This window comes from Python bivittatus, unplaced genomic scaffold (assembly GCF_059951505.1).
Source record: "Python bivittatus isolate LINGU-HERP-01145 unplaced genomic scaffold, Pbiv_v1 ctg000020_np1212, whole genome shotgun sequence".
NCBI classification, from domain to species: domain Eukaryota; kingdom Metazoa; phylum Chordata; class Lepidosauria; order Squamata; family Pythonidae; genus Python; species Python bivittatus.
In genome coordinates this window covers 71472597-71500256 of record NW_028277030.1, presented here as the reverse complement: position 1 = coordinate 71500256, position 27660 = coordinate 71472597, and the positions used below count along the sequence as shown (strand labels likewise).

Here is a 27660-nt window from a genome sequence, read left to right as displayed (position 1 = left end):
GTATTAGTTGCTGTAAAACAGATAGCTAAGGGGCTCTTTTGTAACAGTGAGGTTTAAACTGATTATTTCTTTTCTGTTCTAGCCAATACTTCAGGGAATCAATTCTTAATGATATCAGAAAAGCTCGTAACTTGTACACCGGGAAAGAATTAGCTGCAGAATTGGCAAGGATAAGACAGCGAGTGGATAATATTGAGCTTTTGTCTGCTGACATTGTGATAAACTTGCTGTTATCTTACAGGGATATTCAGGTAGGAATTGAATGCTTAATTTAAGTGTATTACTTCTATTAACTCTGTTTCATCAACATATGGGAGGGCCCCTATTCAGTTCCAGTCAGCACAGATCTTTCAACATTTTATGTCCACTAAGTATGCTTAGTCCTTCCTGAGCTATTTTAGATACCCCCCCCCTTTAATCCCCAAATTCCCTGAGCTACAGATTTTTCTTTTTTTGTACTTCAGCAGACCACAGCATTCCCCCAGTTTGCCCAGGCTTTCATCTTTTGCCTGCTTAAAACAAGCACTCATTCCTGAAAAATGCAAACAGAAGTGAAACAAGTGGGACTTTGTAAAGAAATTTACAGTGAATGCTCTTTCCTAAAAATAGTAGTCATTCCTACCAAACCAGATTTTCCACAATTTCTCTTCCATCCTCCCTGGTTTTTCCCTCTCAAAGGTTGTGTGTGTGTGTTTCGGGGGGGGGGGAGTTGATTTTAGATAGAAATGTATAAATATGGGAGTCTTGGTATCTGAATTTATTACAGAGTGATTTAATTATATCATGTTTGCAGAGACCGTTTCAGATATTTTCAGAGTAAATGCTTGACACATAATGGATCGGGGCCAGCTGACTGCACAGAGGGCTTGGAGTAAATGGTTACTGCTAAATATGCTCATGGCAGGCTGAAAATATTCTTAACAGTTGCCAGATTTAATAAACCAGTGTTGTTACCATGGCAACTTTGTGCATCTACATTATGCTTAGGGCTGTGAAAAGAAATATATAATGGCTAATATTCAGATTTCCTTTTTTTTAAAAAAGTATAATTATGCATATTGGGGAGCATTATGGTCTAAGCATAATGATAAAGATTCAGCAAATTATGTGAGTGGATTCCATTTCTGTACGATACCTTGCCTTGCTATCACATACTATATAAAACTGATGGCTTTTTTAAAAAAAGACTGAAATACTGGGAAAGGTTTGATGCAAAGTCAGAGCAACAGTACAAATGTGACATGTTTGCTTGTTCTCGCACTGATTATAAAATGAAACAAATAGCAGAGCAACTGACTAATACAAATCGAGTTGTGTTGCCATTTCGGGGATGAGGGCTCCTCTGAGACTTTGAATTGCATGTGGAAGGACGTGGACCAGAAAGCAGCCACCCCCCCCAAAAAATTAAATTTTACTTAAATATAAATGTAATTAAAATTGTATTTAATTAATTAGGTATAATTAACATGATTACTCTTGGATTTTATAATGTCGCCTTCTATTGAATTAAAATTACAACTCAGCGGCAATATTTGGAGGACAGGGAGGCACATATAAGATTTCTGAAGGGACATAGATTGTTCACCCCTGAAATACAAGGGATCTTCTGTTCAGATTCTACTTCTAACCTCTTTTTCTTCAGTATCCCATACCTCTGAAGTCTCCACCCAAAGGCACAGGATGCGGTTGATGATCTAGCAAAGGAGACCTATGCTGACGAGTTCATTAAGCATAAGAAATCTTACGTGTATAGAAATGTCATGTCTGATCTGTTGTTTTTCTTGCTATAATTGTTTCAATAAAGCTTGCCCATGTTCTTATTAAACTGACGAAAATAGTGAAGTAGGATATTCTTCCTCACTTCCAGTTGAACAACAAGGTGCACAAGCCAGACAGTACAATATGTTCTATCATTTGTGGGGTGGGCTGGGGAGGGAATGGCTCAGAAAGATGCTGCATTAGGGAAAGAGAAAACATGTTGCACTTCCAGAAGTGCTTAAGCATAATAGTTGTCTGAAACTGCCAAATGAAATAATCATGACTGGGGATTGAGAAAGTGAAAGAGAATATAGGAAACATTATTAACGACTTGTTAACATATGTAGAAAATTCAGCAGGTATGTGATGTGGGAGTTGAGGTTAGTTGTCACCATCCTGCCCTGTTTTTGAGATTCTTGATTGCATTGTTGGAAACAAAGACTTGATTTGATTGTGGAAACATTTCATATCAAAACCTTATTTCCAATTGCAAAAAAGGAATAGATACAGATATATATATCTATATATAGCATTTGTATGTTCTTAAAGCTGATCAGAATGATCAGAAATATCACTGTTTCTGAATAAGAATCACACACAACATTTTAAAAAGTATCAATTCTTTCTGTTGCCCTTCCAAAAGTTTGAAAAAAATGAAAAGCAGTTGCCTCCTTCTCAACGTAACTAGAGTCAACTTTGTAGACCATAGAGAACTGAACAGGGTGATAACAAACACTGTGATTGTAGGTCCCATCTTAGGCTTTATGTACATTCAGTAGTAATTTTAATTCTTTCAGGCCACAGGAAGACTTAGAAGGTTTGTCCTTTTTTGCCTTATATGCTATCACGTTTTAATAAATTCTTTTATTTTTCTCTTTTGAAAGGATTACGATTCTATTGTGAAATTGGTAGAGGCATTAGAAAAGCTTCCAACCTTTGACTTGACTTTGCATCATCATGTGAAGTTTCATTATGCATTTGCACTGAATAGGTAAGAACTTTCCTTTCTCATGAAACTACAATTTTTGATGGCAGACTTTCCACAGTCAGAAAGCATCCTTCCATTTTTTTCTCAAAACGAATACTTCAGGCATTTTTCAGTAATGTTTTTGTCCCCATCCTTTGCTTCTACAACAGTTAGATTTGGCTTTCCATCTTGGGTTTGGCTTTCTGTCATTGTTTAACTTTATTTTCTGCACATGATTAGGAAGAAAGCAGTTTGAGCACAGCAAAAACTTGAAGAGACAAATGTTGATTGAATGGTCCATGAAACAAACTCAATGGCATAGCACACAAATTAGCATGGCTCAGCCTAGAAAGGAAGCAGACACAGGGGAGCTGCAAGCAAAATGATATGGATGTGCATGTTTCTGTTATTAGCTCTTCAACTATAATAGTGGGACACAATCCAAAAATGAGGGAGAAGAATTAATTTTGCTATATCCCTTTTATACATTGACTTTTCAGGTTATTAATATGGTACACAAAATTCAGAGCTGCTTCCACTTATCTTTGGAATTCTTTAGACAACTGCTGCTTATTTGGGATTTAAAAGAAGCCATTCATAAAATAATGGAATCATGGAGTTGGAAAGGAGCTCAGAGGACAGCTAGTGCAACCCCTGCTCAGTGCAGAATCTGCTAAAGCCTTCTAGACAGAGGGCTATTAGACTCTGCTTGAACACCTAGTGAAGGGAAACATGCCTTTCATGAGGCAACCCATTTCACTGGCCGACAGCTTTTAACATCAGGAAATGCCTCCTAATATTCAGTCTGCTTCCCTGTTGTTTCAACCCAAGAAGTCTAGTCCCTCAATTATATGACAGTCCTTTAGGTATCTTAAGACTGCCAGCATATATCTTCTCAGTCTTCTCTTCTGCAAGCTAACTACACCCACTTTCTGTAGCAGTTTCATGTAGGACTTAGATTCCAGTCCCTTCACCATCTTGGGAGCCCTCCTCTGAACTTGCTCCAGTTTGTGCATGTCCTATTCAGAGTGCGGTGCCATAAATGTATGGCAAAGGCTGAGCAGAGTAGGACAATTACTTCCCATGATCTAGTCTCTAGGATCTTGTTAATACATCCCCATTGTTTTGCTTTCAGTTGCAATAATGGCACTGTACCAAAATTGAGAATGAGACTCTGCATTCCGTTAATGGAAAGCAGATATTTTGAAGTCTTTGGCTTCTGTTGCCTCCTCCCCCTGCTTTTTTCTTATCAGTTGTCACCAAAATCATCTCTCTTGGGGCCTAAAGAGATAGGCAGAGTAAAAAGGCTTCTCTCAGAAAGTAGCAACAGAGTGACTAGTAGAACTAAACACAGAAGGTGGCTGAAGCAGCTCTGAAGTTTTCTTATGACATTGGGAAACCTGTTTCAAGCCTTTGAAATTGCTTGGTTCTCAACCGTGTTAGTTCTTCTCAGGACACTCTTTTACTTTTATAGTTTTCCAGCACTTTGTATTATTGTCTGGAGATTCTGCCCTTCCCTGCCTCGGTACTCAGGATTTGTGGTCTGCCTTAGAGTGCTGAAGGCAGATTTCATATCACAGTATTTTGATATGAATAGAATGTGCCAATATTTTTCTTTTTAATTAATTGCTTTAATTAATTAATGCTGCCACTCTTCATTATTCTAGCTGGTTTATAACAATATTTAAAAAACCCCATAAAACACATAAGCATTTTAAAAGTCTGGGTAAAAAAAAAAAGTGTTTAAACTCACTTCCTAAACTGTAATAAAGAGGAAACCTACTGTAACTCCACTACAATATAAGCCTCACCATAGAAAAACAGAATTGTCAATTAATTAATTGTCAACATCAACTATATCTGAGGTAGTATTTGGAAAAGGAGACCCATTGATGACCTAGTGAAGACTATGAAGTAATGGGTGTTTCTCTGGGTAACTTGCTCCACAACTGTTTAAGGTTTTGTACCTTAAAGTGAGCTGCTCAAATTGGTCTTGGAAAGTAGTCATCAACCAGAACAGCTGTTTCATCAAGGGGTGATGTAGTCCTCATCATCCGTGCTGACACTGTTAGGACCAAGTACAGTTTTCTTCCAGAACCACCCTACCAAAACACATTGCAGCAGTCTAGTAATTGCAGTTACTAGGACATGAGTCACTACCACCAGGTCTGTCCTGCTCAGCTCTGGATATGAAACCGATTGCAAAAATGGTATCCATTAGCAAATGAAGGGGCTGCATTGTCTTTGGTGGTCAAGAGAAATGGAATAATTCCATTAAAAATTGGATAGCATCCTTCCATTGGTCAGTTAGAAAGTTTCATTTTTAGGATATTTTTTTAGAACAACATATGCCTTCTGCACATTTTTCCAGTTAGGTACAATCATAAAATAATGTTAGCTACTTAATCTCCACAGCTATGATGAAACAGAATATGTGATGCATTTTTTCTACTACTTTGATTATTGATGTATTATTGCTTTGACTCATTAAATTAAAATTACACATTAATAATTAATTTTGGAAGATCTCGGTGTAAGCAGAGTGTAAGAAATACCCTGTAATGGTATATAATAATAATAATAATAATTATTATTATTATTATTGTTATTATTATTATTAATATGCTGCTCAACTCGCAGTGACTCTGGGCAGTTTACTACAGGAGATAGGCCTAGTTTTTGCCTGTCCTCTAAGACTGGGCAGAGTGGGGGGCACTCCAGGTCCCCTCAATTAAATAAATTATTGGAAGCATGCCTTCCCTGTTGTGGAGTCTGCTCTCTGGAACAGCATCTGCTCCCTCCCAGCCCACCGGATTCCCACCCTACAAGAGTTCCTAAGTTTTTGAAAAAGTGGCTTTGCCTCCAGGCCTCAGATTAGGCTGATTCTTGAACCTCTGTAAGTTTTCTTTTATAAAGTAACAGATGATTTTGTCTAGGAGTTCATATCCTTTTCGTTATTAATCTCTCTCTCTCCCCTCTCCTCTCTCTCTCTCTCTCTCTCTCTCTCTCATACACGCACACACACACACACACACTGTATTAGCCACCCAGAATCATTTGAGAGTCAGGCAGCCTTACCAATCTAAATAAATAAATAATGTGAGATCCCAGTGGAATATTTCTCTAGAAATTACCAAAAAAAAAAAAAAAAATTGTTTTCAAATGGTACATTTAAATATCAACCTGAATTCTTCTCCCTTCCCTCTAGTCAGACCTTGTGCATCATCTTTGACATGTAAAGTGATAATGCATTAGGAGAATTTATACTTATGGAATATTCAAGTGCTTGTATTTTTTTTTAAACAGACGAAATCTACCTGGCGACAGGCAGAAAGCTCTAGATATCATGATACCTCTAGTGGAGCAAGAGAGCCAAGTTGCTTCTGATATGTACTGCCTTGTAGGACGAATCTACAAAGATATGTTCTTAGATTCTGGGTTTACAGATACTGAAAGTCGAGACCAAGGAGCTTTGTGGTAAGTACCACTTTACCACATGCCTGTATGAGTTTACTTTTTAATGTTTAAAGTACACTATATTTTTATTCTTCAGATGTCTTCCTGAAGCAGTCTTACATGCGGATTAACTAGTATTATAATGAATAAGTTAAGATTTAGTCAAATTGGATAGTTTTCGGATCTTTTAGGTAACTTTTTCCAGATATACTATACTTGAATATCTACATATGCTACATTACTCTTTAACATAGCTATACATTTGACTGATTGACTCTAATCAGTTAAATTAGCAAGTTTCAGAGATATTTGATTTTTGGTAATTTATTTTCTTTTCCAGTTAACTTGCTTTTGTCTGTTGGAGAAAAGTTAAAGGCACTTATACAGCACATAGAATTAATATAATATGCAGATCTGAGTTCATTGTGTCTTAATCACAACTGTAGAATGTAGAATGTAGAAGCACTAATTTCAGAACAGATTAGATACAAAGGTTTCTGTGGATGTCACTGTTATAGAACATTCTTTTTTCTGTACTTGATATCACTTTCATTTCCTAAAAGAGTCCGTGTTTCCTATAATCCCTAGTAAATTGTTCTGTTTGCTTTTACAGTATTTAAAATTTTACTTCTTTGCTTTTAAGACATTGAAGGATACAGTGGACTACTGTACATATTAAAAAATATCTCTGGAACGTTTCAAAACAATTCCTTATCACAACTGACTGTACTTTTTTAAATGAAATGCTGTTGAATGATGGCAGAGATAAGCAGCTATAGCAGTTTGTAAAAATCTTCCCACTCACTTTAGAGAATTTCAGGTTTATGCAAAAACGGAGGGTTCTTTTCGTAATGATTCATCACCAGTGTTTCCTTAGACTCTGCTAATCAAATAGGAGGTGTGGTCATCTCACCATCTATGTTACAAAGATTCATTTCATAATCAGGTCTAGACTGCATACCTGTTTGGAACCAGTGGTCGTTTCTGCCATTGCAGTTCTCCCTTTATCACACGTGTATATATAAAATTGCTTTGAAATGCCCACTGAAGCATACTCTGAATCCCTGTGGCTTATCTTTCTGTCTTTTCTTGTGATCTGCTTGTTTTCACATGCAGAACAAGAGCAAATGGTGCTAGGTGATAAGATTTCTGTTAATATCGACACAGAGATAAGAGGTTAATTATTAGCTGTCAGATTTTTCCTGCAGCTTTCTATGTTGACATCATAAACTGGGGAAAAGGGTTTTCTCCATCATTGTCAGCAGATTGACCAACAAGCCAGGCAGAACTTAAACTGGGGTGGGAGGGGTGAAGAGACCCAAAGCTTTCAGGCAGCAGAGTTCATCTGATGCCAGTTTCCAAAATAAGAGGTGGCATTAGCCTAGCAAGCATTACCAAGAAAACAGGTTATAACAGACAGAAAAGTGCAGAACAAAGGAGGAAAGGTACTAGAAACTGGACAGAGAAAATAATTTGCCAGTAACAAGCTACTAGCAGAATATTCTGGATTGTTGTTATACATGTTCAGGGCACTTCAGAATGCTGAGGACAACCATGGTGTTGGATTAAAGTGGTTTTAGACAGTGAATATTTTGGTAGCAATTCCTTCCCCATAGCCCTATCATCAGTGCAACTAGTGGAGAAGTGCTCCTAATCACTGTTGTTACTCAAGGGATGGGACAGCAGTGAAGCTGTAGAAGAGTGGCAGAAGTCACTGACTACCTATCATTGCTTGCTTTTTCTGCTGATGCCCATGGTCTCTCCATTTGAGCAGCAAAACTGGATAGAGCAGCTGCTGCAACACAGGACAGAATCAGTGAATAGCTTTCACTGCTCTGAGCAGCTCATGGCCATATTGGGTGAGTGGAAACAACAAGCGATCCTTAGAAAGAACAAATCAGTGCGCTGTTGCCTTCTTCTTCTGTAGCTATATCAGGCTAAGCGATAGCTTGTTACGTTTATTTAATAAGAAACCATGGCTGTTCCCGCCTAAGCTGAAAACCTTGGTTCAAAATAATGGTGACAGGATTCACAAAACGTGGTAATAATCCCTAAACAAACAAGCCATGTTATAATTAGCCCTGCTCATGAATTTAGTATAAGATGACCCTGCTGGATCACCCATTTATTTCAGCTTCATATTTTCATGGTAGGTGGGAAAGAGGATAGCCATCATCATAGCTGGCAGGCAGTATCTTACTGGGAAGGATTCATTCTTCCAAAGGAAAACATGAAGAGAGAATATGACTGCTGTTTCTCCTCTGGGTTTGACTGTGGAAATGCAACCATCCTGATTTTTGATATTAGCCCTGAACTGATAGAGCAAGGGGTTGTCTTTCTGCCTGGACTTTGCTTTTTTTTTTTTTCCTCGTGATGTTTTAAAATTTGTGGCTCTCGTGAACATTTGAACAGGGTTAAAAATGAGCAGAAAGAAAAGAGCTTCTCAAGGAGGGTTTTTGTTTTTTTTAAAGAGGGCCAAGGCTGATGTTGGAAGTCTTGAATCATTTGCACTCTTTTTCCTTTGCTTTTCTTCACCCTTTTTAATGTTAGTTTAGAAATAGGTAACAACAGTCATCGACAGTTGTTGACTGTTGACTTGTAATTATTTGGTGTAATGAAGAATTCTGGAAAATGCCAAAAGCTTGCAGCAGTTGTTTAAATGAAAGCTACTCAGACTGTGGCTTGTTTTAACTGGTTGCTGTACCAACTTCTTGCATTGCTTCTGGTAGCTGGCACTGCAGCAAGGCCCCTTTGCCCCAGAGACGCATGAATGGGCTAGCCATTTGGCAGACCTAGCCGTTTCTGTCCTAGCGCATTTCGTTTGTACTCAAGGAGCAGGAGAACGTCTTTCAGTCCACAGCTGGTTATGTTCTAAAATACATACCATGCTCGCAATAGATGTCTTTAAAATTACTGTTTTGCAGCAATAATAGTACTAATTGTGCTTGAAAGATGTGCAGATTATATGGATTTTAGAAGTAAGATGGTTGGTGGTAATCCCTGTGTTCATTTTAATCCCAGCCATTACCTTTAGCCTTGTTTTGTGGTATTTAGACAGGATATACACAGAGAATGATGGACATGTCTTCACTGCGGTATTTTATCTTCCATGCAGCATTGCTCCACCACTGTCTGCTTACACTGTTGTCATGTCTGTTGTTGTTGGATGGCAGTATATCTGGCAAATACATACTACTGTATTTTTCCCGTTTCTGCCTTGTTTGCTGCAGATACTGGTGTACCAATCATGTTTTTTTAAAAAAAAAAATAATAACCAGGGAATCTTACATATTAAAATGAATTCTATAATAAATGAAATGCTTTTAAAATATTCGGGACTGTATCTGATGAGAGACCAAATGACAAAGAGACTTTAGTATGGAGAGGAAATGGCAAAAAAATCAACTTCCTATCCATTTTGTTAATGGAGAACTCTATTTTTCAAAGAGCCTTCCTTTACACCAGAGACATGGGTTGATGATCCCAATGCCAAATCAGCATCCTTTCAGAAGGAGAAATACTGTCTGTTCCCCTTGTATTTGACAGAATTCTCATTTGTAGTTATCAAGTAAAGCAGGCACAACAAATAAAGCAGAAATAAATTATAATATGCCTGTCAAACGTCTTAATCATAAATGAAGAGAATGGGTTTTTTAAATTGAAAATTAATATTTTGTTAATCTGAATATACTTTTTTGTCATGCCTCCTTGCATTACACAGGGAAATGGAGGAAATAAAATACAAGAACACTTTTAACATAATTACAAAAGCAAACACGCATATTTTTAGTTGGACTTCTCCGGGCATAGGTAGATCAATACTGAAGTAGAGATCCCTTTTTTGCAGACATTTCGCCTCGGCTCCAGTGGGAACTCCAAATAAAAATATGTACAATGAACTTGGGCTATTGTTATCTAAGAAATCCTTAATAAACCAACAGCAATAAAACTGATGCAGTAACTATTCATTAGATGAAAATATATGTAATTAAAGCTAAGAGCCTATTATTGTTGTTATTGTTTACTGTTGTAACTTATATTCAGTGTTGGAGCACATGCTTTTCATGTAAAAAGTCCCAAGTTCAATCTGTGGCACTCCCAGGGAAGGGTTGTGAAAGACCCATCCCTGGGACCACCATGACCACTTGTCAGTCAGACTTTTAGCTTGATTAGAAGTCTGTATTCCATGTCCCTAGATGTTGCTGGATTGGCAGTTCTGTGTGGCATAATTAAAATTCATCATATAGCACTTACTCAACAGGAGTAAGCCTGCAGAATCAGTTAGAACATGTGATGTTAATTCTGTAACTTATAACTTTTGATGGATAATGCTGTTAATAATTACTGGTTGTGATGGCTAAATGCTATTTCCATGATTAGAGGCTGCAGTTGGGAAATACTAGTAAAAGAGGACTGTTGTCTAATTTATGGACTTACGATCTAAACATCAGACAATATAGGAGGAGGATGCTGTCTTTGGCACGGCTTTTATATGCTTACGTTGGTTGTTACTATTAAAATACATTCATGCCAATGAATTTGAGTATTCCTGCCTAATTTGTTTATGTCTTTTTTTCTGGCTAGAATATTGCATAACCTTCTACATTTATTTCTGTAGATCCACACAATAGGAATAATCTGTTTTAAACATTAACAGTAGTGTACATTGAGTGGGTTAAAATCATATTTCTAATATAAATGTCAAAAAGAACTTTAATGTTGAAAACATATATTTTTAGTTCTCACTGCAAAACAACAAAGCTGTTGCCAAGCTATATATTTTTCATAATTGCAAAAATGCAGAAGAAGGAAATGATAGGACAGTGCATATGTTGGGCTCCTAAAATAACCATGCCACCTAGATGGAATATAACAGAGGATGTTGTGCTTGGATAAGTTAGTTGAGTTGTGTTAACAGATTGTGGTGATCATTTAAGAATGTCCCCAAAATACAATTGCGTCTTAATGAGTTATTTTTTAAAGGACTATTTTCTTTTTTAGGACTATTTTCTCTATATTTTAAAGGACTATTTTCTCTTTTAGGTTCAAGAAGGCATTTGAGTCGGAACCATCATTACAGTCAGGAATTAATTATGCAGTCCTCCTCCTGGCTGCTGGGCATCAGTTTGATACCTCTTTTGAGCTACGGAAAGTTGGTAATTATAGCTTACTGATTCACAAGCAAATCAAATTCAGTGACAGGATTTCTACCACCTTCTGTTTTATGGGAAGCAATCTCATGACTGAAGTCACAGTTCCTTGTTTCTTAGACATTCTTCATTTCAAATATGTTTTCCATTAAAAGGGCATATGTTTTAAGCTACCAGCTTGCTTTTACCAAGTGATCACTTTGAGTGAATTCAGTTTTCTAGGTTAGATTTCTCCCACAGACCTGTAATAGCTCAGGGGTATCATTGAATAAATTGTGAACAGAGATGGATGAACTCTGTTGAATCTAGCTATCTGAATAATATTATATTGAACTTAATTTTCCAAGGAAAACGGTTTTAGCTCATTGAAGGCTTCCATGCCATTATTTCCCCTTAGGATGTTCTAAGCAGTAAAAAGTGTATCTTGCTGTAAATGTAGAATCCATAGTAATAGCTACCTACTATAAAATATCCATTCTTCCAGCAACATAAGGTTGTTGAGTTAATGCAAGGCATTATGAACAAGCTACTATAGCAGGCCAACATTCTAATTGCTGAGAAACAGTAAAACCTCAATTCAGTTTTACAGACCTCTCACTGAAACCTCCATGAAAGAAATGAAGGTCACTTCATAGCAGTATTTTGTGACTTCTGTTGGCAACTTGTTGTCATTTTTATCAGTTCTGCTAAGTCCCCTTAAACCTCACTGTTTTGTTTTTGACCTTATATCTGAGGTTAATAAAAGTTGTGCAGAACTGAAGAGGGAATCATAAATATATGAAAACAACGACATGCTGAAATTAGGCAGCGGCTCAGTTTTTAAATTTGCAGTACCTTAGTGAGTATCAACTTCTGCTGAGGTTTTGCCAGAGAATGGAGGTGGATATTGAGTTTGGAAAGTCTACAGCCATATTTCTCAGCCTCGCATTTTCTAGATGGGTTGGGATTCCTGGTTCCAGATCTCTGTATAGTTAAAACATAATTTTAATTTTTTCAGGAGTTAAAATAAGCAGCCTGCTTGGGAAGAAGGGAAACTTGGAGAAATTGCAAAGTTACTGGGAAGTAGGCTTTTTCCTGGGAGCCAGTGTCTTGGCAAATGATCACACAAGAGTGATCCATGCCTCAGAAAAGCTTTTCAAATTGAAGACACCAGCATGGTAAGCAATACATTCTTGTGCCAGTTATGTATGTTCAGTTTTCAGATAAAGTTGCATTGTGAAGATGTTGGTAATTTGGGGTAAATAAACCATTTTGTATACCACATTGGCATCTGAGGATGAAAGTACACAGTACATAAAATGTGTGTTGTCCAGCTATCCTTCTTCTTCTTTTTTTTCCCTGAGTAAGCACTTGAGTTTTGATTCTGGATCCAAATTGTGAAATTCAGAGAGAAGAAAATTACTCTTGCTTAAATCCAGTTTAACAGAAATTGTGCCTAACCTGAGCATTAGATAGTAGCAAAAAGATATTAAAAATTCTCCTTGCTGTCATCTTATGGTCATCCTGATTTTTGCAACCCAGATAGGGTGGTTCTACAGAATAGGAGGTAGAAGCCAAGCAAACAGAAGGGGTAGACCAAAGGTGAGTTTGCCAGAGAATGGAGGTGGATAAAGGACAAACTTTTTTTAAAAAATGGACTGTCCAGTTTAATTCTATACATCTGGCCACAGTACTTTATACCTCCTGTAGGCAGTGGATAATGGTTATTTAGAAACTGTCAGCCCATGTAAATATTGTGCAGTATTCAGCAGATCTCTCAGGCTAGAATAGGCTCTGTGTCCATTTCCCCCCTCCCCTTATTCTTAGTCTTTTATCAGCTCATAACAGTTCTGGTTTTTAATCAATAAGAGGGCAATGAAGAGTTGAGCTGAGTGGCTATTTTACGGTATGTAGTCTCTGTTTGATGTTGTGCTCAAGGCCAATTTGTTGGATCAGTGAGAGATTTCTGCATGGTATTTACTTTTCAAAAGGCACCAAGCAACAAGGTAGTAAGCAAGTCTGGAACGATGGTTCTTTAGTTGACTTTCAGCGTAAAGTATGTCAGCCATTTTGCTAGGTTCCGAGATGAGAAAAATGGATTGTCGTTGCTAGGTAACCATGATTTCCTCAGTCAATTTGAGTTCAAACTGTGATGGGAGATTGAAACCAGATCCAGAGAAGAGATAAGGTGTTATAGAATCATCTTATGTTCTGCTTCCACCTTTATACAGTGGGGCAAAAAAGTATTTAGTCAGCCACCAATTGTGCAAGTTCTCCCACTTAAAAAGATGAGAGAGGCCTGTAATTTTCATCATAGGTATACCTCAACTATGAGAGACAAAATGAGAAAAAAAAATCCAGAAAATCACATTGTCTGATTTTTAAAGAATTTATTTGCAAATCATGGTGGAAAATAAGTATTTGGTCACCTACAAACAAGCAAGATGTCTGGCTCTCACAGACCTGTAACTACTTCTTTAAGAGGCTCCTCTGTCCTCCACGCGTTACCTGTAGTAATGGCACCTGTTTGACCTTGTTATCAGTATAAAAGACACCTGTCCACAACCTCCAACAGTCACACTCCAAAGTCCACTATGACCAAGGTCAAAGAGCTGTCGAAGGACACCAGAAACAAAATTGTAGACCTGCACCAGGCTGGGAAGACTGAATCTGCAATAGGCAAGCAGCTTGGTGTGAAGAAATCAACTGTGGGAGCAAGAATTAGAAAATGGAAGACATACAAGACCACTGATAATCTCCCTTGATCTGGGGCTCCACGCAAGATCTCACCCCGTGGGGTCAAAATGATCACAAGAACGGTGAGCAAAAATCCCAGAACCACATGGGGGGACCTAGTGAATGACCTGTAGAGAGCTGGGACCAAAGTAACAAAGGCTACTATCAGTAACACACTATGCTGTCAGGGACTCAAATCCTGCAGTGCCAGATGTGTCCCCCTGCTTAAGCCAGGACATGTCCGGGCCCGTCTGAAGTTTGCTAGAGAGCATTGGGATGATCCAGAAGAGGATTCGGAGAATGTCATATGGTCAGATGAAACCAAAGTAGAACGTTTTGGTCTAAACTCAACTTGTGTTTGGAGGAGAGAGAATGCTGAGTTGCATCCAAAGAACACCATACCTACTGTGAAGCATGGGGGTGGAAACATCATGCTTTGGGGCTGTTTTTCTGCAAAGGGACCAGGACGACTGATCTGTGTAAAGAAAAGAATGAATGGGGCCATGTATCGTGAGATTTTGAGTGAACACCTCCTTCCATCAGCAAGGGCATTGAAGATGAAACGTGGCTGGGTCTTTCAGCATGACAACGATCCCAAACACACCGCCCAGGCAACGAAGGAGTGGCTTCGTAAGAAGCATTTCAAGGTCCTGGAGTGGCCTAGCCAGTCTCCAGATCTCAACCCCATGGAAAACCTTTGGAGGGAGTTGAAAGTCCGTGTTGCCCAGCGACAGCCCCAAAACATCACTGCTCTAGAGGAGATCTGCATGGAGGAATGGGCCAAAATACCAGCAACAGTGTGTGAAAACCTTGTGAAGACTTACAGAAAACGTTTGACCTCTGTCATTGCCAACAAAGGATATATACCAAAGTATTGAGATGAACTTTTGATATTGACCAAATACTTATTTTCCACCATGATTTGCAAATAAATTCTTTAAAAATCAGACAATGTGATTTTCTGGATTTTTTTCCCCATTTTTTCTCTCATAGTTGAGGTATACCTATGATGAAAATTACAGGCCTCTCTCATCTTTTTAAGTGGGAGAACTTGCACAATTGGTGGCTGACTAAATACTTTTTTGTCCCACTGTATATCCATACAGCCCTTTGTGTTTACTCAGGCATCAATTCAGTGAGGCATATTTCCATATATATGCAAAAGACATACTCAACTTTATCAGTGATGCTTTTTTGTTTATGGAATTTTACAAGGATCCATTTGTAATACTTACATAAATTCCCATCATTGTTTTTTTTTTCATTTCTTCTGCCATGAAAAAAACCATCAGTGCTGTGTATTCAGTCGCATTAGGACCCTTGTCTCTGGAAACAAACCTGGTTTTATTAACAGCTGTTTAATTAGTTAGTTACTTAGTTATTACTTCAGTGTACTTCATGTACATTCAATAGCCACCCATCTCAAGTACACGACTCTGGGCAACTTACAACAGTTAAAAAACACAGCCCAAAACTCAATACAATATTAAAAAACAGATAAAAATCATATAAAAAGCTATATAAAATAATTAGCAGCCAAGGTTTAAAAGCAATCAACAACATTCAACAAAACCACTGAACAGGCTCTACCACACACCCAGATCCCCAAGTCCAGCGGCAAACTGATGTCTTTAAAGCCTTATGAAAGCCCACTAAGCTTCAGGCCAATCTGATCTCCAGGTGCTGGTGGTCCAAAGGGCAGGCACCACAACAGAAAAGGCTCTCTTCCTGGGCCCCGCCAGATGATGCTTTTCAGGAGACGGGACTTGGAGCGTGCCACTTCTGCTGGACCTAATGTACAGTGGGACAAAAAAGTATTTAGTCAGCCACCAATTGTGCAAGTTCTCCCACTTAAAAAGATGAGAGAGGCCTGTAATTTTCATCATAGGTATACCTCAACTATGAGAGAAAAAATGGGGAAAAAAATCCAGAAAATCACATTGTCTGATTTTTAAAGAATTTATTTGCAAATCATGGTGGAAAATAAGTATTTGGTCAATATCAAAAGTTCATCTCAATACTTTGGTATATATCCTTTGTTGGCAATGACAGAGGTCAAACGTTTTCTGTAAGTCTTCACAAGGTTTTCACACACTGTTGCTGGTATTTTGGCCCATTCCTCCATGCAGATCTCCTCTAGAGCAGTGATGTTTTGGGGCTGTCGCTGGGCAACACGGACTTTCAACTCCCTCCAAAGGTTTTCCATGGGGTTGAGATCTGGAGACTGGCTAGGCCACTCCAGGACCTTGAAATGCTTCTTACGAAGCCACTCCTTCGTTGCCTGGGCGGTGTGTTTGGGATCGTTGTCATGCTGAAAGACCCAGCCACGTTTCATCTTCAATGCCCTTGCTGATGGAAGGAGGTGTTCACTCAAAATCTCACGATACATGGCCCCATTCATTCTTTTCTTTACACAGATCAGTCGTCCTGGTCCCTTTGCAGAAAAACAGCCCCAAAGCATGATGTTTCCACCCCCATGCTTCACAGTAGGTATGGTGTTCTCTGGATGCAACTCAGCATTCTCTCTCCTCCAAACACAACGAGTTGAGTTTAGACCAAAACATTCTACTTTGGTTTCATCTGACCATATGACATTCTCCCAATCCTCTTCTGGATCATCCCAATGCTCTCTAGCAAACTTCAGACGGGCCCGGACATGTACTGGCTTAAGCAGGGGGACACATCTGGCACTGCAGGATTTGAGTCCCTGGTGGCATAGTGTGTTACTGATAGTAGCCTTTGTTACTTTGGTCCCAGCTCTCTACAGGTCATTCACTAGGTCCCCCCATGTGGTTCTGGGATTTTTGCTCACCGTTCTTGTGATCATTTTGACCCCACGGGGTGAGATCTTGCGTGGAGCCCCAGATCAAGGGAGATTATCAGTGGTCTTGTATGTCTTCCATTTTCTAATTCTTGCTCCCACAGTTGATTTCTTCACACCAAGCTGCTTGCCTATTGCAGATTCAGTCTTCCCAGCCTGGTGCAGGTCTACAATTTTGTTTCTGGTGTCCTTCAACAGCTCTTTGACCTTGGTCATAGTGGACTTTGGAGTGTGACTGTTGGAGGTTGTGGACAGGTGTCTTTTATACTGATAACAAGGTCAAACAGGTGCCATTACTACAGGTAACGCGTGGAGGACAGAGGAGCCTCTTAAAGAAGTAGTTACAGGTCTGTGAGAGCCAGACATCTTGCTTGTTTGTAGGTGACCAAATACTTATTTTCCACCATGATTTGCAAATAAATTCTTTAAAAATCAGACAATGTGATTTTCTGGATTTTTTTTTCTCATTTTGTCTCTCATAGTTGAGGTATACCTATGATGAAAATTACAGGCCTCTCTCATCTTTTTAAGTGGGAGAACTTGCACAATTGGTGGCTGACTAAATACTTTTTTGCCCCACTGTAACTGGGGAGAGAATAATCCGCTTCTTTCAGGATTCTCTGAAGCTGTTGCATGACCAACTTCCCAACAACTTTTGCTAAAAAGGGAAGATTGTGGAGACAGGATGAAAATTGTCCAGCATGGTTGCATCTAGCAATGGATTCTTGAGAATGGGGCAAACAATCCCCTCTCTCAGAGAGGCAACCAGAATAATATAAAATTGACATCCTAAAGATGCTGGTACAGTATTTAATTCTGTAGTATTACATTTTCAAAGGAAGAGAATATATGTAGCTCAGAGTTTAACTGTGGAGTCCTTGGTTTTATTACCCAGCTAGGCACTGTTGATGTTACCTAGTTGGGTAATCAAATACCTGCAAACAAACAACCAAGCTCAGAGAGCACCAAGGACTCCACAGTACTACATTTTCTCTATCTCTCCTTTTTTTTTTTTTTTAATCCAGATCTGTCTCCCATTTTTCCAATTTCAGATTGTAAATAGCCAGGAAAAATAAATTGAAGGATTGCAATTTATTTTTTATGTTATGGATTTGTAATTTATTATATTTACCTGCTGTTCCTGTTTCCTTTTTGAGGTATATCAGAGAAAGTTTGATATAAGCTGTCTTAGGTCCTTTTGTTCTAAAGTCAAGGCAGGACAAACATTTATTCATAAATAATAATGCTTTGGGGTATGTAATGAGTCTTAATAGCCTTTCTCATAATAACAACTGGACTAAGCCAAAATGGAGTTTCTTTTCTGCTTGGTATGCTGGGCAAAACTAATCCTTATATTTTAAGGTTAGCTTGTTTAATTTAAGCCAGCATCTGGCTTATTTAGAGGTTGATGTTTAGAGTTTAGAGTTTCTTCTTTCTAGTCTTAGATTGCGTGTATTGTCATTTTGTCTAAAATTATGTTAGCTGTATTGATATTAGGGAAATACATTTTATTAGAGAAAAACATACTTTAATCCTAGAAGAAAATTAACTACAGTACTTTTGTACTGAAGGGAAAACGCTAGAGCAACTATTGTAATTTACATATTCTCTTTAATAGTATTTTTATAATATAATCAAACCATTATTGGTAAAGCATGTAGTGCTTTAAAATACTTCCACTAAATCGTAAACACAGAGTAAGTAACACAGAGAAAATGACATACCAAGCCAAACTGTTCATCATTAACAACAGAAAGCTGTTCTATGATAAAGGTCAACTGAATGTAGCTCAATTTTGTGGGGGCATGGTATAATATGTTTACTTTGGTAGGGTTTTGTATGTAGTGTACGCTGTAATGCCTTTGCTTTTATTCTGTTCTTATCTTAAAAGGCTGCTATATTTATGTTATCAGAATGTTTTAAATAGGGTGGTTTGATAGTTAACACAAATACAAGAATCCCAGAACATATTGGTAGCTTTTGTCAATGGATTTACAACTAAACTTGATGCTGGACCATTTTGATTATGTGCCATCAACTCAGTGTCAATTCTTAACAACCACATAACTACATTTATTCCAGGATGATCTGTCCCAAATCAGGCCCTTCAGATCTTCCAGCAGTGCACCCATCACTGTTGTAGTTGAGCCAATCTACTTTGCTGCTAGTTACCCTCTTCTTCTCTTTCTTTGTATCTTTCCAGCATTATAGGCTTCTCCAGAGAGCTATTTTGTTGCATAATGCGTCCAAAGTATGATAATTTGAGCCTGGTCATTTGTACCTTGAGTGAGAACTCTGGGTTGATTTGTTCAGTGATCTATTTGTTTGTTTTCTTGGCTGTCCATGGTATTCTCAGGAGTCTTCCCCAACACCAAAGTTCAAATGTGTCAATATTCTTCTATCCTGCTAACTTAAATCCCAGCTTTTGCTTCCATAGAGTGGAATTGCTTCTTATGTTCCATATTCCCACTATAATTCTGCCTTTGCACTTTCGGATTTTCTTTTTCTGCATGGCAACGTCAGCAATTAGACATTCCAAAGGCTCTTAACTAGCTTCACCATAAGCACCATTAGTGCCCTCAATTCTTTCTCAATAATATGTTGAGTGTCATTCAACCTGAAGAGCTCATCATCCGGCTATGTATCATCAATCATTTTCATATTGTCTATGCATGTGATTTTTTTTTTTTACACACAAGTAGCTTCTCCCTGACAGTATGATGCCTTTGACATTGTTATTTAGAGATTATCTACCTCCAGCATCTTCCCATCTTGCTGCTGCCCAATATAGGTGCCTGCTTGCTTTAACTGGGCAGGTGGAATAACCTTCATGCCTTGGGTGACCCTGCTAGGGGTCTACTCTTGGCATATACTCTTGGCATATGCTCCCAGCATTAGAGTAAGTTATTTGGAAATAACCCAAAGCTTTCTCTCATTACAACCAGACTGCAGTTCCATCTGGTATAGTACCTGGTATAGTCTAATTGACAAAGTTTCTCCAAACTCAGATATGCTCCCCCCCCGATTTTTTTATATGTCAAAATTAACTGCTGTGCTATAATTGAGCTACAGTATACAGCATACTTGTTCAAACGCTTAAAGGATTCTTGCAAGCCTAAATGTTTCTTTGCATATTATGGAAATAACAGTTAGATACCAGCATAGCTGCAAGGTGTCCTGTGATATAAATACCAGTTATTCTTTTAAAATTATTGAGAGCATGTACAGAAGGAATCATGATTGATCTTGAGATTCTGCACTGGTCTATCTGGCAGTAAATGATTCTTAGAAGTAACAGCTAACATGGAAGTATTTTCTTGAGTAAAAAAAAGAGAAGTGCACTTATTAATTTCCAGAATGGGAGAAAAATATGTTTCCTTCTGTCTGTAAAGTAGTAGGGATCTATCCAGGACAGTGTGATGTATATTATTCTAAGCACCATGGAAAGTGGAAGCTATTTAAAAAAAAAAAAACACCTTCTAGTAGAGTATCAGCTTGGGAGGAAAAAGGCTCTGTACATGTTTCAGTTTTGTGATGCACTTTTTGGTCAGTGCCGATTAAGAGCTGCAATCAGATTTACCAGTTCTACCTAGAAACATATTTGTGAGTCATTCTGCACATTTTCTCTGCCCAGCCAGATACTTAAGCTGTATAACAATTCTGAAATTCAGAAGAGCTTTATCCTTGGCTAGATTTAATGCCCTCCCAACAGCTGTTATTGAAGGGAGATACCAAAATATCCCTTTTGAACAGAGACTGTGTCTGTGTGGTGGAGGAATAATTGAAATGATGGAACATATTATTTTGTATTGTTCCCTCTACGCAGGTGCTTGCCAGGAATTATCATCTCCATTCTTCACTAAACATCCTGGTCATTCTGACTCATTCTATCTTAAGTTGTTACTATCAGTTCAATCTGATTCCATTTCGTTGATCACAGCTACGTACTGCTGTATAGTTCGTACAGTACACTGTAGTATCTTCTCTATTTTTTCTTAAATATTTTAGAATTTTATGTGTTTCTCTTTTTTTAATCCTAATTAATTGTGATTCTTTTGTTTTATTTGCTGGTCTATGACTGAATAAAAATTGACTGATTTGGTCTGTGTAGAAAAAGAATGTGATAAAGATCGCAAGCAGTAATATAAAATGTTGCAAACTTCTCTTTGTTTTCTATTGGTTGATCCTAGGTATCTCAAGTCCATTGTGGAGACCATTTTGATATATCAGCACTTTAAGAAGCTGAATCCAGATCAACAAGTAGGCAGACATGAACTTGTAGACTTTTGGATGGACTTTCTAGTTGAGGCTACAAAGACAGAAGTCTCTGTAGTTAGATTTCCTGTAAGTATAATTTAAACACTGTTCATTTCATGTTTGTCTTGCCACATGATTATTTGGAAAGAAAAGTGTTTTAATTTGGAAGGCAATAAATAAAAAATAATACAAAATCAAACTGCCTGCTTTCCCTGCAAAGAACATAGTTCTCTTATAGGTTTATTATCAATCTTACAACAACTTTGGCTAAAAGATTATGATTGCCAACCTGAACTCATTACTGAATGGGGATTTGAACCTGGGTTTCTTAAATTGTAGTCCATCATTCTAACTACTGTACCACTTAGATAATTTGGACTGTTACATCTTTTTTATTGGCAACAGGTTGAAACATTTCCTATACAATTCAATTATAGTTTTAACAGTTGCCCTGTTAAATGTTGTATGGATTTCCCTTCTCTCCAGTCTGTGCACAATTATAACAGATTAATTGTGCCAGTGAAATAGGATTTTTTTTTTTGTTTATTCCCTTGAAAATACTTAGAAAAAAGAAGAGTCAGTTGTCATATTGCATCCATTTATAGGCCTGGCTGATGTCACCATTTTCATTCCATAAATGATAGCTGTTGCCAAAACCCTATACTTTAGTTAAATATTATTCCAATATTTTGGTTGGAACCAAATATTCTGTTTCCAGCTTGTGTATTCACCAATTGCATGATTTCATACATAATACTTGGCAATCAGGTACTTTACTGTTCTTTACCTTTCCTTTTTCACTGCCAGCTTCATCCCGCTGCTTTCCACACAGTGTCAATTTAGCCCTACTGAACACTGACCCTTAACTAGCCTTAGCTGGGGATTCTGTATTCACAGTCACTTCAAAGTTTCCTTGCTTAAATTTAAGGAAATATATGTTTTGCTTGCCCTGTCCTTCACTTCAACATAATGTGTGTTCTGAACTTACCAAAGTAATGAACAGCATAAATCTTGCTTTGTATCTACTATTTCCTAAAAGGGAATGAATTCAAGCTAGTGTCTACTTTTATGGAAGCTGCAATCTTCTGATCACTACAGTTTTTCATTATTTTTATGCATGCTTCATCCTGCTGTATCTGTTCCCCTCTATGAAATACTTCTTTCTTCCTTTCTCATTCCAGTTTCCCCACAAAGACTTTCATCTGCGTATTCTCACAGAATCAGAGGAAAACCTAGCAACAAGCATTCTATTCTTGTCCTAATTATTCTTTTTCACTGGGCTACAATTACTTTATTTATCATCAGATAAACCAAAGCCATTGTACTCTTGATAATTTATTTAGAGAGGTAAAAGCAGCATTTTCACCTCATGTCTTGCCAGTCTTTTTATTTGTTGAATCCACAATTTTCATGTTTTCATTTAGCTTTTCCTCCCTGGAAGGGGAAAAGGAATTGGCAGCCTCATTGCCTCCTTCTGAATAGAATTCAAATTTATACTGAAATTAGGAAAATAATAGCCATGTATCTCCCAGTAACTTTGATTTAGGGAGTTGGTCTGGAAAATAATCTTTTCAAATGAAGCCACAAAGAACACAGTATGAAATAACTGGAGAAATACTTGAAAAGCTACTTTTTAAAAAGTTTCTAGGAACAAAGGAGATAGAATAGGATCCTGATTTGGAAGAGAAAAAATATTCAACTAATAAAAAAATGTAGTTTTTAATTAAATTCTTCCATGCATATAACAAAATAAGAGTTTAGATTCTTACTACAGATTTTGCTGTGTGCAGCATACTACTTCCTCATCAATTTTTTTTTAGATATTGTTAATGCATAAACCAATGTATGATAAAGTATAAGAGGCTCTGCAACAGGCTTTCAGTAAACGGTTTGGCTAATAAAAATAACATCCATATAGAGAACACCTACTACAATGCCTTATAATGTGCAATTTGTCTCCCCACCCCAGTTTAATATCTAAACTAGACATTTTGAGGAAGCAGTTATTAACAGATTTTTTTGTAATTTTTGCTTGAAGGTTTTGATATTAGAACCTACAAAAATCTACCAACCTTCATACTTGTCCATCAATAGTGAGGCTGAAGAGAAGACGGTCTCTATTTGGCATGTTATGCCTGATGATAAGGTAAGGTGCTTTCCTTGCATTTTTAGAAGAAAAGGAAGATGTAGTCTCCTCTTTCTAAGTTGCATCTTGTAACCAGATGATTACTCTGCTGCAGTGCAGAAGGCTAAAGGAAATGATTAAATACCAAAGAAACTTTGGTATTTGAGATCCAGGTCCTTTGGTATTTGAGGGAGGAAAGATCCATTAGCAATCAAAGATACAATCAAAGATTGTTCCATTAACAATCAAAGAAACCTAAGGAAGAAGAAGTAATGGATGCTGGGAAATAATATTAAGCGTAGCATGAAGAGCCAGTTTGGTGCAGCTGTTAAGACACCATGCTAGAAACTGGGAGGCTGTGAGTTCTGGTCCCCCTTTAGGCACAAAGCCAGCTGGGTGACCTTGGCCCAGTCATGTTCTCTCAGCCCTAGGAAGAAAGCAATGGCTAACCATTTCCAAAACTTGCCATGATAAATGCAAGGCTGTTACCAGAAGTCAACAATGACTTGAAGGTATCAAAAAAAGAGAGAAAAACAAGGCATGCCCATACAGAGTATTTCAGGGTTAGAGGATGCTGTTATATCAAGTTAGATTATTGGCTCATCTAACTCAGTATTGAATGCACCAATTAGCAATCTATAGTGGCTGAGTATTTCCCCAAAAATTTAGACAGAGGCTTTTCCAGCCAGGAATTAAATTGGAACCTTTTGCATGGAAAGTATTTCTTGACTCTGAATTAAACTCTTTCCATAAAGTTACTAATCATGTTCATGGCACAGTTCCATCAACACAATTGCAAAACCTTTTTTATTCTAACATGTGCAATGCTGCATTGTCAAGTAATTTTGTGCCAGAGGTCTATGCAGATGAACTAGGATGAAGAGTATGAGTTACAAGGCTTTCTCTTCACTGCTGAATTAGGATTTTAGTGTCATGTTTAGGTTATTATCAGACCGAATGATACATGTAAGGATGATAAACTAGTCAAGCCAGAACTGAAGAGAGAAGCTGAAATGCTTTAAATATAAAAGGGCAAATGCCTTCATTTCTGAAAAGAATTAAGTGTTTTGTCATTAATATAAAGTAATCTAGAAAGAAATTATGGAAAACATAGACATTTTGGTGCATATCATAGGTTTTTTCTGATATTGTTATTTTAGACCAGTAGTCTGCAACAGGGCAACTTTGGGTGCCAGAACTCATGCATTATACTGAAATGCATGCATAGAATTCCAAAATTAAAAAATTGAATGATTTAATAATAGCAACATGTTATGTTGTTGCCAAATTTTACAGAATGTTGGTGTTCTTGCCAGATTTCAATATCTCAAAAAGGGTTTTGCGGGTAGGATAATAAAAATATCAAGATTTTGTGGTCTTGTGAGATTTCGGGCATTTCTAAATTTGATCTTTTGCCACTCATATACCTTTTCTTTACACAGGTGTAATTTTTGAAAACCTTCTAAAAATATAGAGTGAAAAATATAGAATACAGGTGGTCCTCACTTAATGATGGCGATTGGGACCAGAATTTTCATTGCTAAGTGATGTGGTCATAAAGCATGACGTCACGTGATTGTGCTGCTTAGTGACAGAAATTCCAGCAGTTCCAGTTGCCATTGTTAAGCAAATCACTGCAGGTCATTAAGCAAGGACCTCGTGTGGTTGCCATTTGCAATGTCCTGCTGGCTTCCCCATCTTGTAGGAAGCTGGCAAAGAAGTGGTGATCATGTGACCATGGGGATGCTGCAACTGATGTAAATATGCGTACTGGTCATAACTACCACTTGTTCAGCACCATCATAAGTGCAAACAGTCACTGAAAAAGTGGTCGTTAAATGAGGACCACCTGTATGCTATTTGAAAACAGATGCCAAACTCTTCAATTCCTGTTATATTGAGCAAAATTACTATTGCAATAACTCTTAAGTAAGATAAACGTAGCTTATGTTTTGCTGACCAGATTGGTTGAAGTGACCATCTATAGGATTTTGACACCTCTAAATCATATTGCTTTCTTACTAGGGAAGCAAGGATCATGAGCTGAATCTAGAATAGGGGTGGGCAAGCTTTAGAAACCAGGGGTACGTTTACATTTTTTTGAGGAGCCTGAGGGCCACAGTGGCAGGGCAGGACAGTGGCAGGGCAAAGTAGGGAGAGGAAAGTATAAGTGGAGAATATTTTCTAGCACCAGCTGCTTTTTGAGCTAGTTTGTAGGAAATCTTTTTATTTTATAAAAATCTTAACTTTATTTTTTTAAAATCCATCTTTGGAAAACCCAGGAGGTAGCTTTTGATATCTTCCTTTTTATCCTAGAGCAAAGTTAACAACTATGTTAAAATGAAGCATCATGAATTCCAGTGTGGGTATACTCAGCTTTGATCACTAGTTAGCACAGCAAACATTACATCAATCTGGAAAAGCTTTGCACATGTAATTATGCCTGTTTGGGGAAAGCAAATATATCCTTAACATGGGAATAAGAGTAATTTAAACCAGTTGGAAAAACTTCCATAAAGGCCAGGCAGTGTAGAAAAAGGACTTCTACTTCACTCTGTTATGCTACATTCCATAAAGCAATTTCTGTCATAAAGATCAGGGAAGCCTCTAGAATCTGAGCTTCACTCTGGTTTACTACTTTTGGGGTTGCTATGTATATTTCACTGGGCTATATTCCTGCAATGGAAGTTGCCCTTTCTCTTAACCACCTTGCATCCCTTGTGGTCTCACCCCTTCCCTTCTATCTCCTCAAGGAGATCTAAACCTCTAGAGCAGATATGGGGGATACAGGGAGCTGGCAGGAAATAAGAGGATCTGCTTCACCTGCTGGTGGGCTATCAATGGTATATGTATAATGTATTCCTCAGATTATCACAGGGAAGAAATTCAACTATGTGTCTGACTTCATAAATTGCATGTCACTTTTGTAGTAATTTTTGTTCCCATTTTTTCAGCGTAGAACATACTTGGAGGATAGAGGGTTGTTTACTCTTTCCTCTGGATCACACTGACATACTAACTCTGCTGAACTCCGCTGAGTGGCTTAGAAGTCTCAGTTTAAATATTTATTTGACTTGGGTAGAATTTACTGACTTCCTGGCTGCTAAACAACATCTGGACTGTTTTGCTGACATAAGCCTGGCTCCAACCCATAGCTGTAATACCAGGTGGCATTTAGGAGTGTTCTTGCTACTGCTCTAAGGACTGCCTTAGCCCTGGTATTTGGTCTCACACTGGCTACTAAAATAGTGTTCCTATTGCCTCTCTTTATTAAGCAAAGAACAGATGTCAGACTTGGACAGCTTTCTTAAAATGTTTACTCTGGTGGACTGAAAGTTTGGCAGGATCACCAGGAAGATTGTTTCTATTTCATTTCACCCTCTTGAGAACGTAATAACTAAACAACTGTTAAATTGTTTTTAAAAATCTTTTTTTAAAGAAATAGGAATGGCTTGAGCTTTTCTGGTTATGGAAACTAACTAATGAGAAAAATGTCTGAAGTGTTTTTAATGGCATAATGCCTTTATTTAGGTATAATTTTCACCTCCATAATTGTCAAGAATTGAAATGGAAATCCAACATGATGACCAAGCAGATGTGAACAAATGATTGAGAAATGTGTTATTTTGAAAGGCATCCTATGGGAATAGGCAAAGAAAGAAGCTTCAAAGCTTCAGCCGTGAGAAAAAAGACAGAAGTTTCATAAGTTCAGCAAAGAAGACTTATTAGGATAATTTATCTTATTACTATTCTATGGATACAGTGAACCTGAGCAGATGGCAGTACAAGGCTGACCTTGTCTGGAAGCTAAGCAGGGTCAGGCTTAGTTAGTACATGGACAGGGGAATATCAGAGAATACCAGAGCTCTGGCTAGACTGGAAAGTCAAAAAATATCCCATGAGAAGACAGCGCCCACATGTTTGGTTGCAGGTAAATAGAGTCCCCTTTTGGTTACTTTCATTATTGTGTTTGGTTGCCACTTTAGATTTTATACATTGGGTATGTTTTAATGTTATATGGTACTTTAGGTTATTTTTCATTTTTCTGTTGTACACTGCCCAGAAACACACTGTTTCAAGTTGGGTAGCCCTATACAGTTAATCTATCTATCTATGTGGTTGCTAGGCATCAAAAACAACTGGATGGTACATAATCAATCCATCAAAAATACATTTAGCAAATAAATAAATAAATGAGCAAGGCATTTCATACTATTTCCAAGAAAATTGCATGGATGTGTACATAAAATTACCAGGAGTCAAACCTGATTTGAGTGTAATGCCATCTGTAATTTTATTAAAGTGACTCGAGTATTTTATAAAAGGGTAAATGTAATAGGAGAAAATAACCTGCCAAGACTTTTAAGTTACAGCTGAAAGATTTTATATCATTTAACAGTTACGTGTTATG

At 37.7% G+C, this 27660-nt stretch overlaps 1 protein-coding gene across 4 annotated transcripts in view; it reads left to right on the top strand.

The window, feature by feature from the left end:
• MAP3K5 (mitogen-activated protein kinase kinase kinase 5) overlaps window positions 1–27660 on the top strand; it is a 105839-nt gene that overhangs the window by 42934 nt on the left and 35245 nt on the right. For all 4 annotated transcript variants that reach the window (XM_088141208.1, XM_025168207.2, XM_007420902.4 and 1 more), the window contains exons 5-11: window positions 83–251; window positions 2643–2749; window positions 6032–6202; window positions 11225–11337; window positions 12329–12488; window positions 21058–21211; window positions 23163–23270. In XM_088141208.1, coding sequence (XP_087997334.1) covers window positions 83–251; window positions 2643–2749; window positions 6032–6202; window positions 11225–11337; window positions 12329–12488; window positions 21058–21211; window positions 23163–23270 — 982 coding nt within the window. The remainder of the gene's footprint in view (window positions 1–82; window positions 252–2642; window positions 2750–6031; window positions 6203–11224; window positions 11338–12328; window positions 12489–21057; window positions 21212–23162; window positions 23271–27660) is intronic.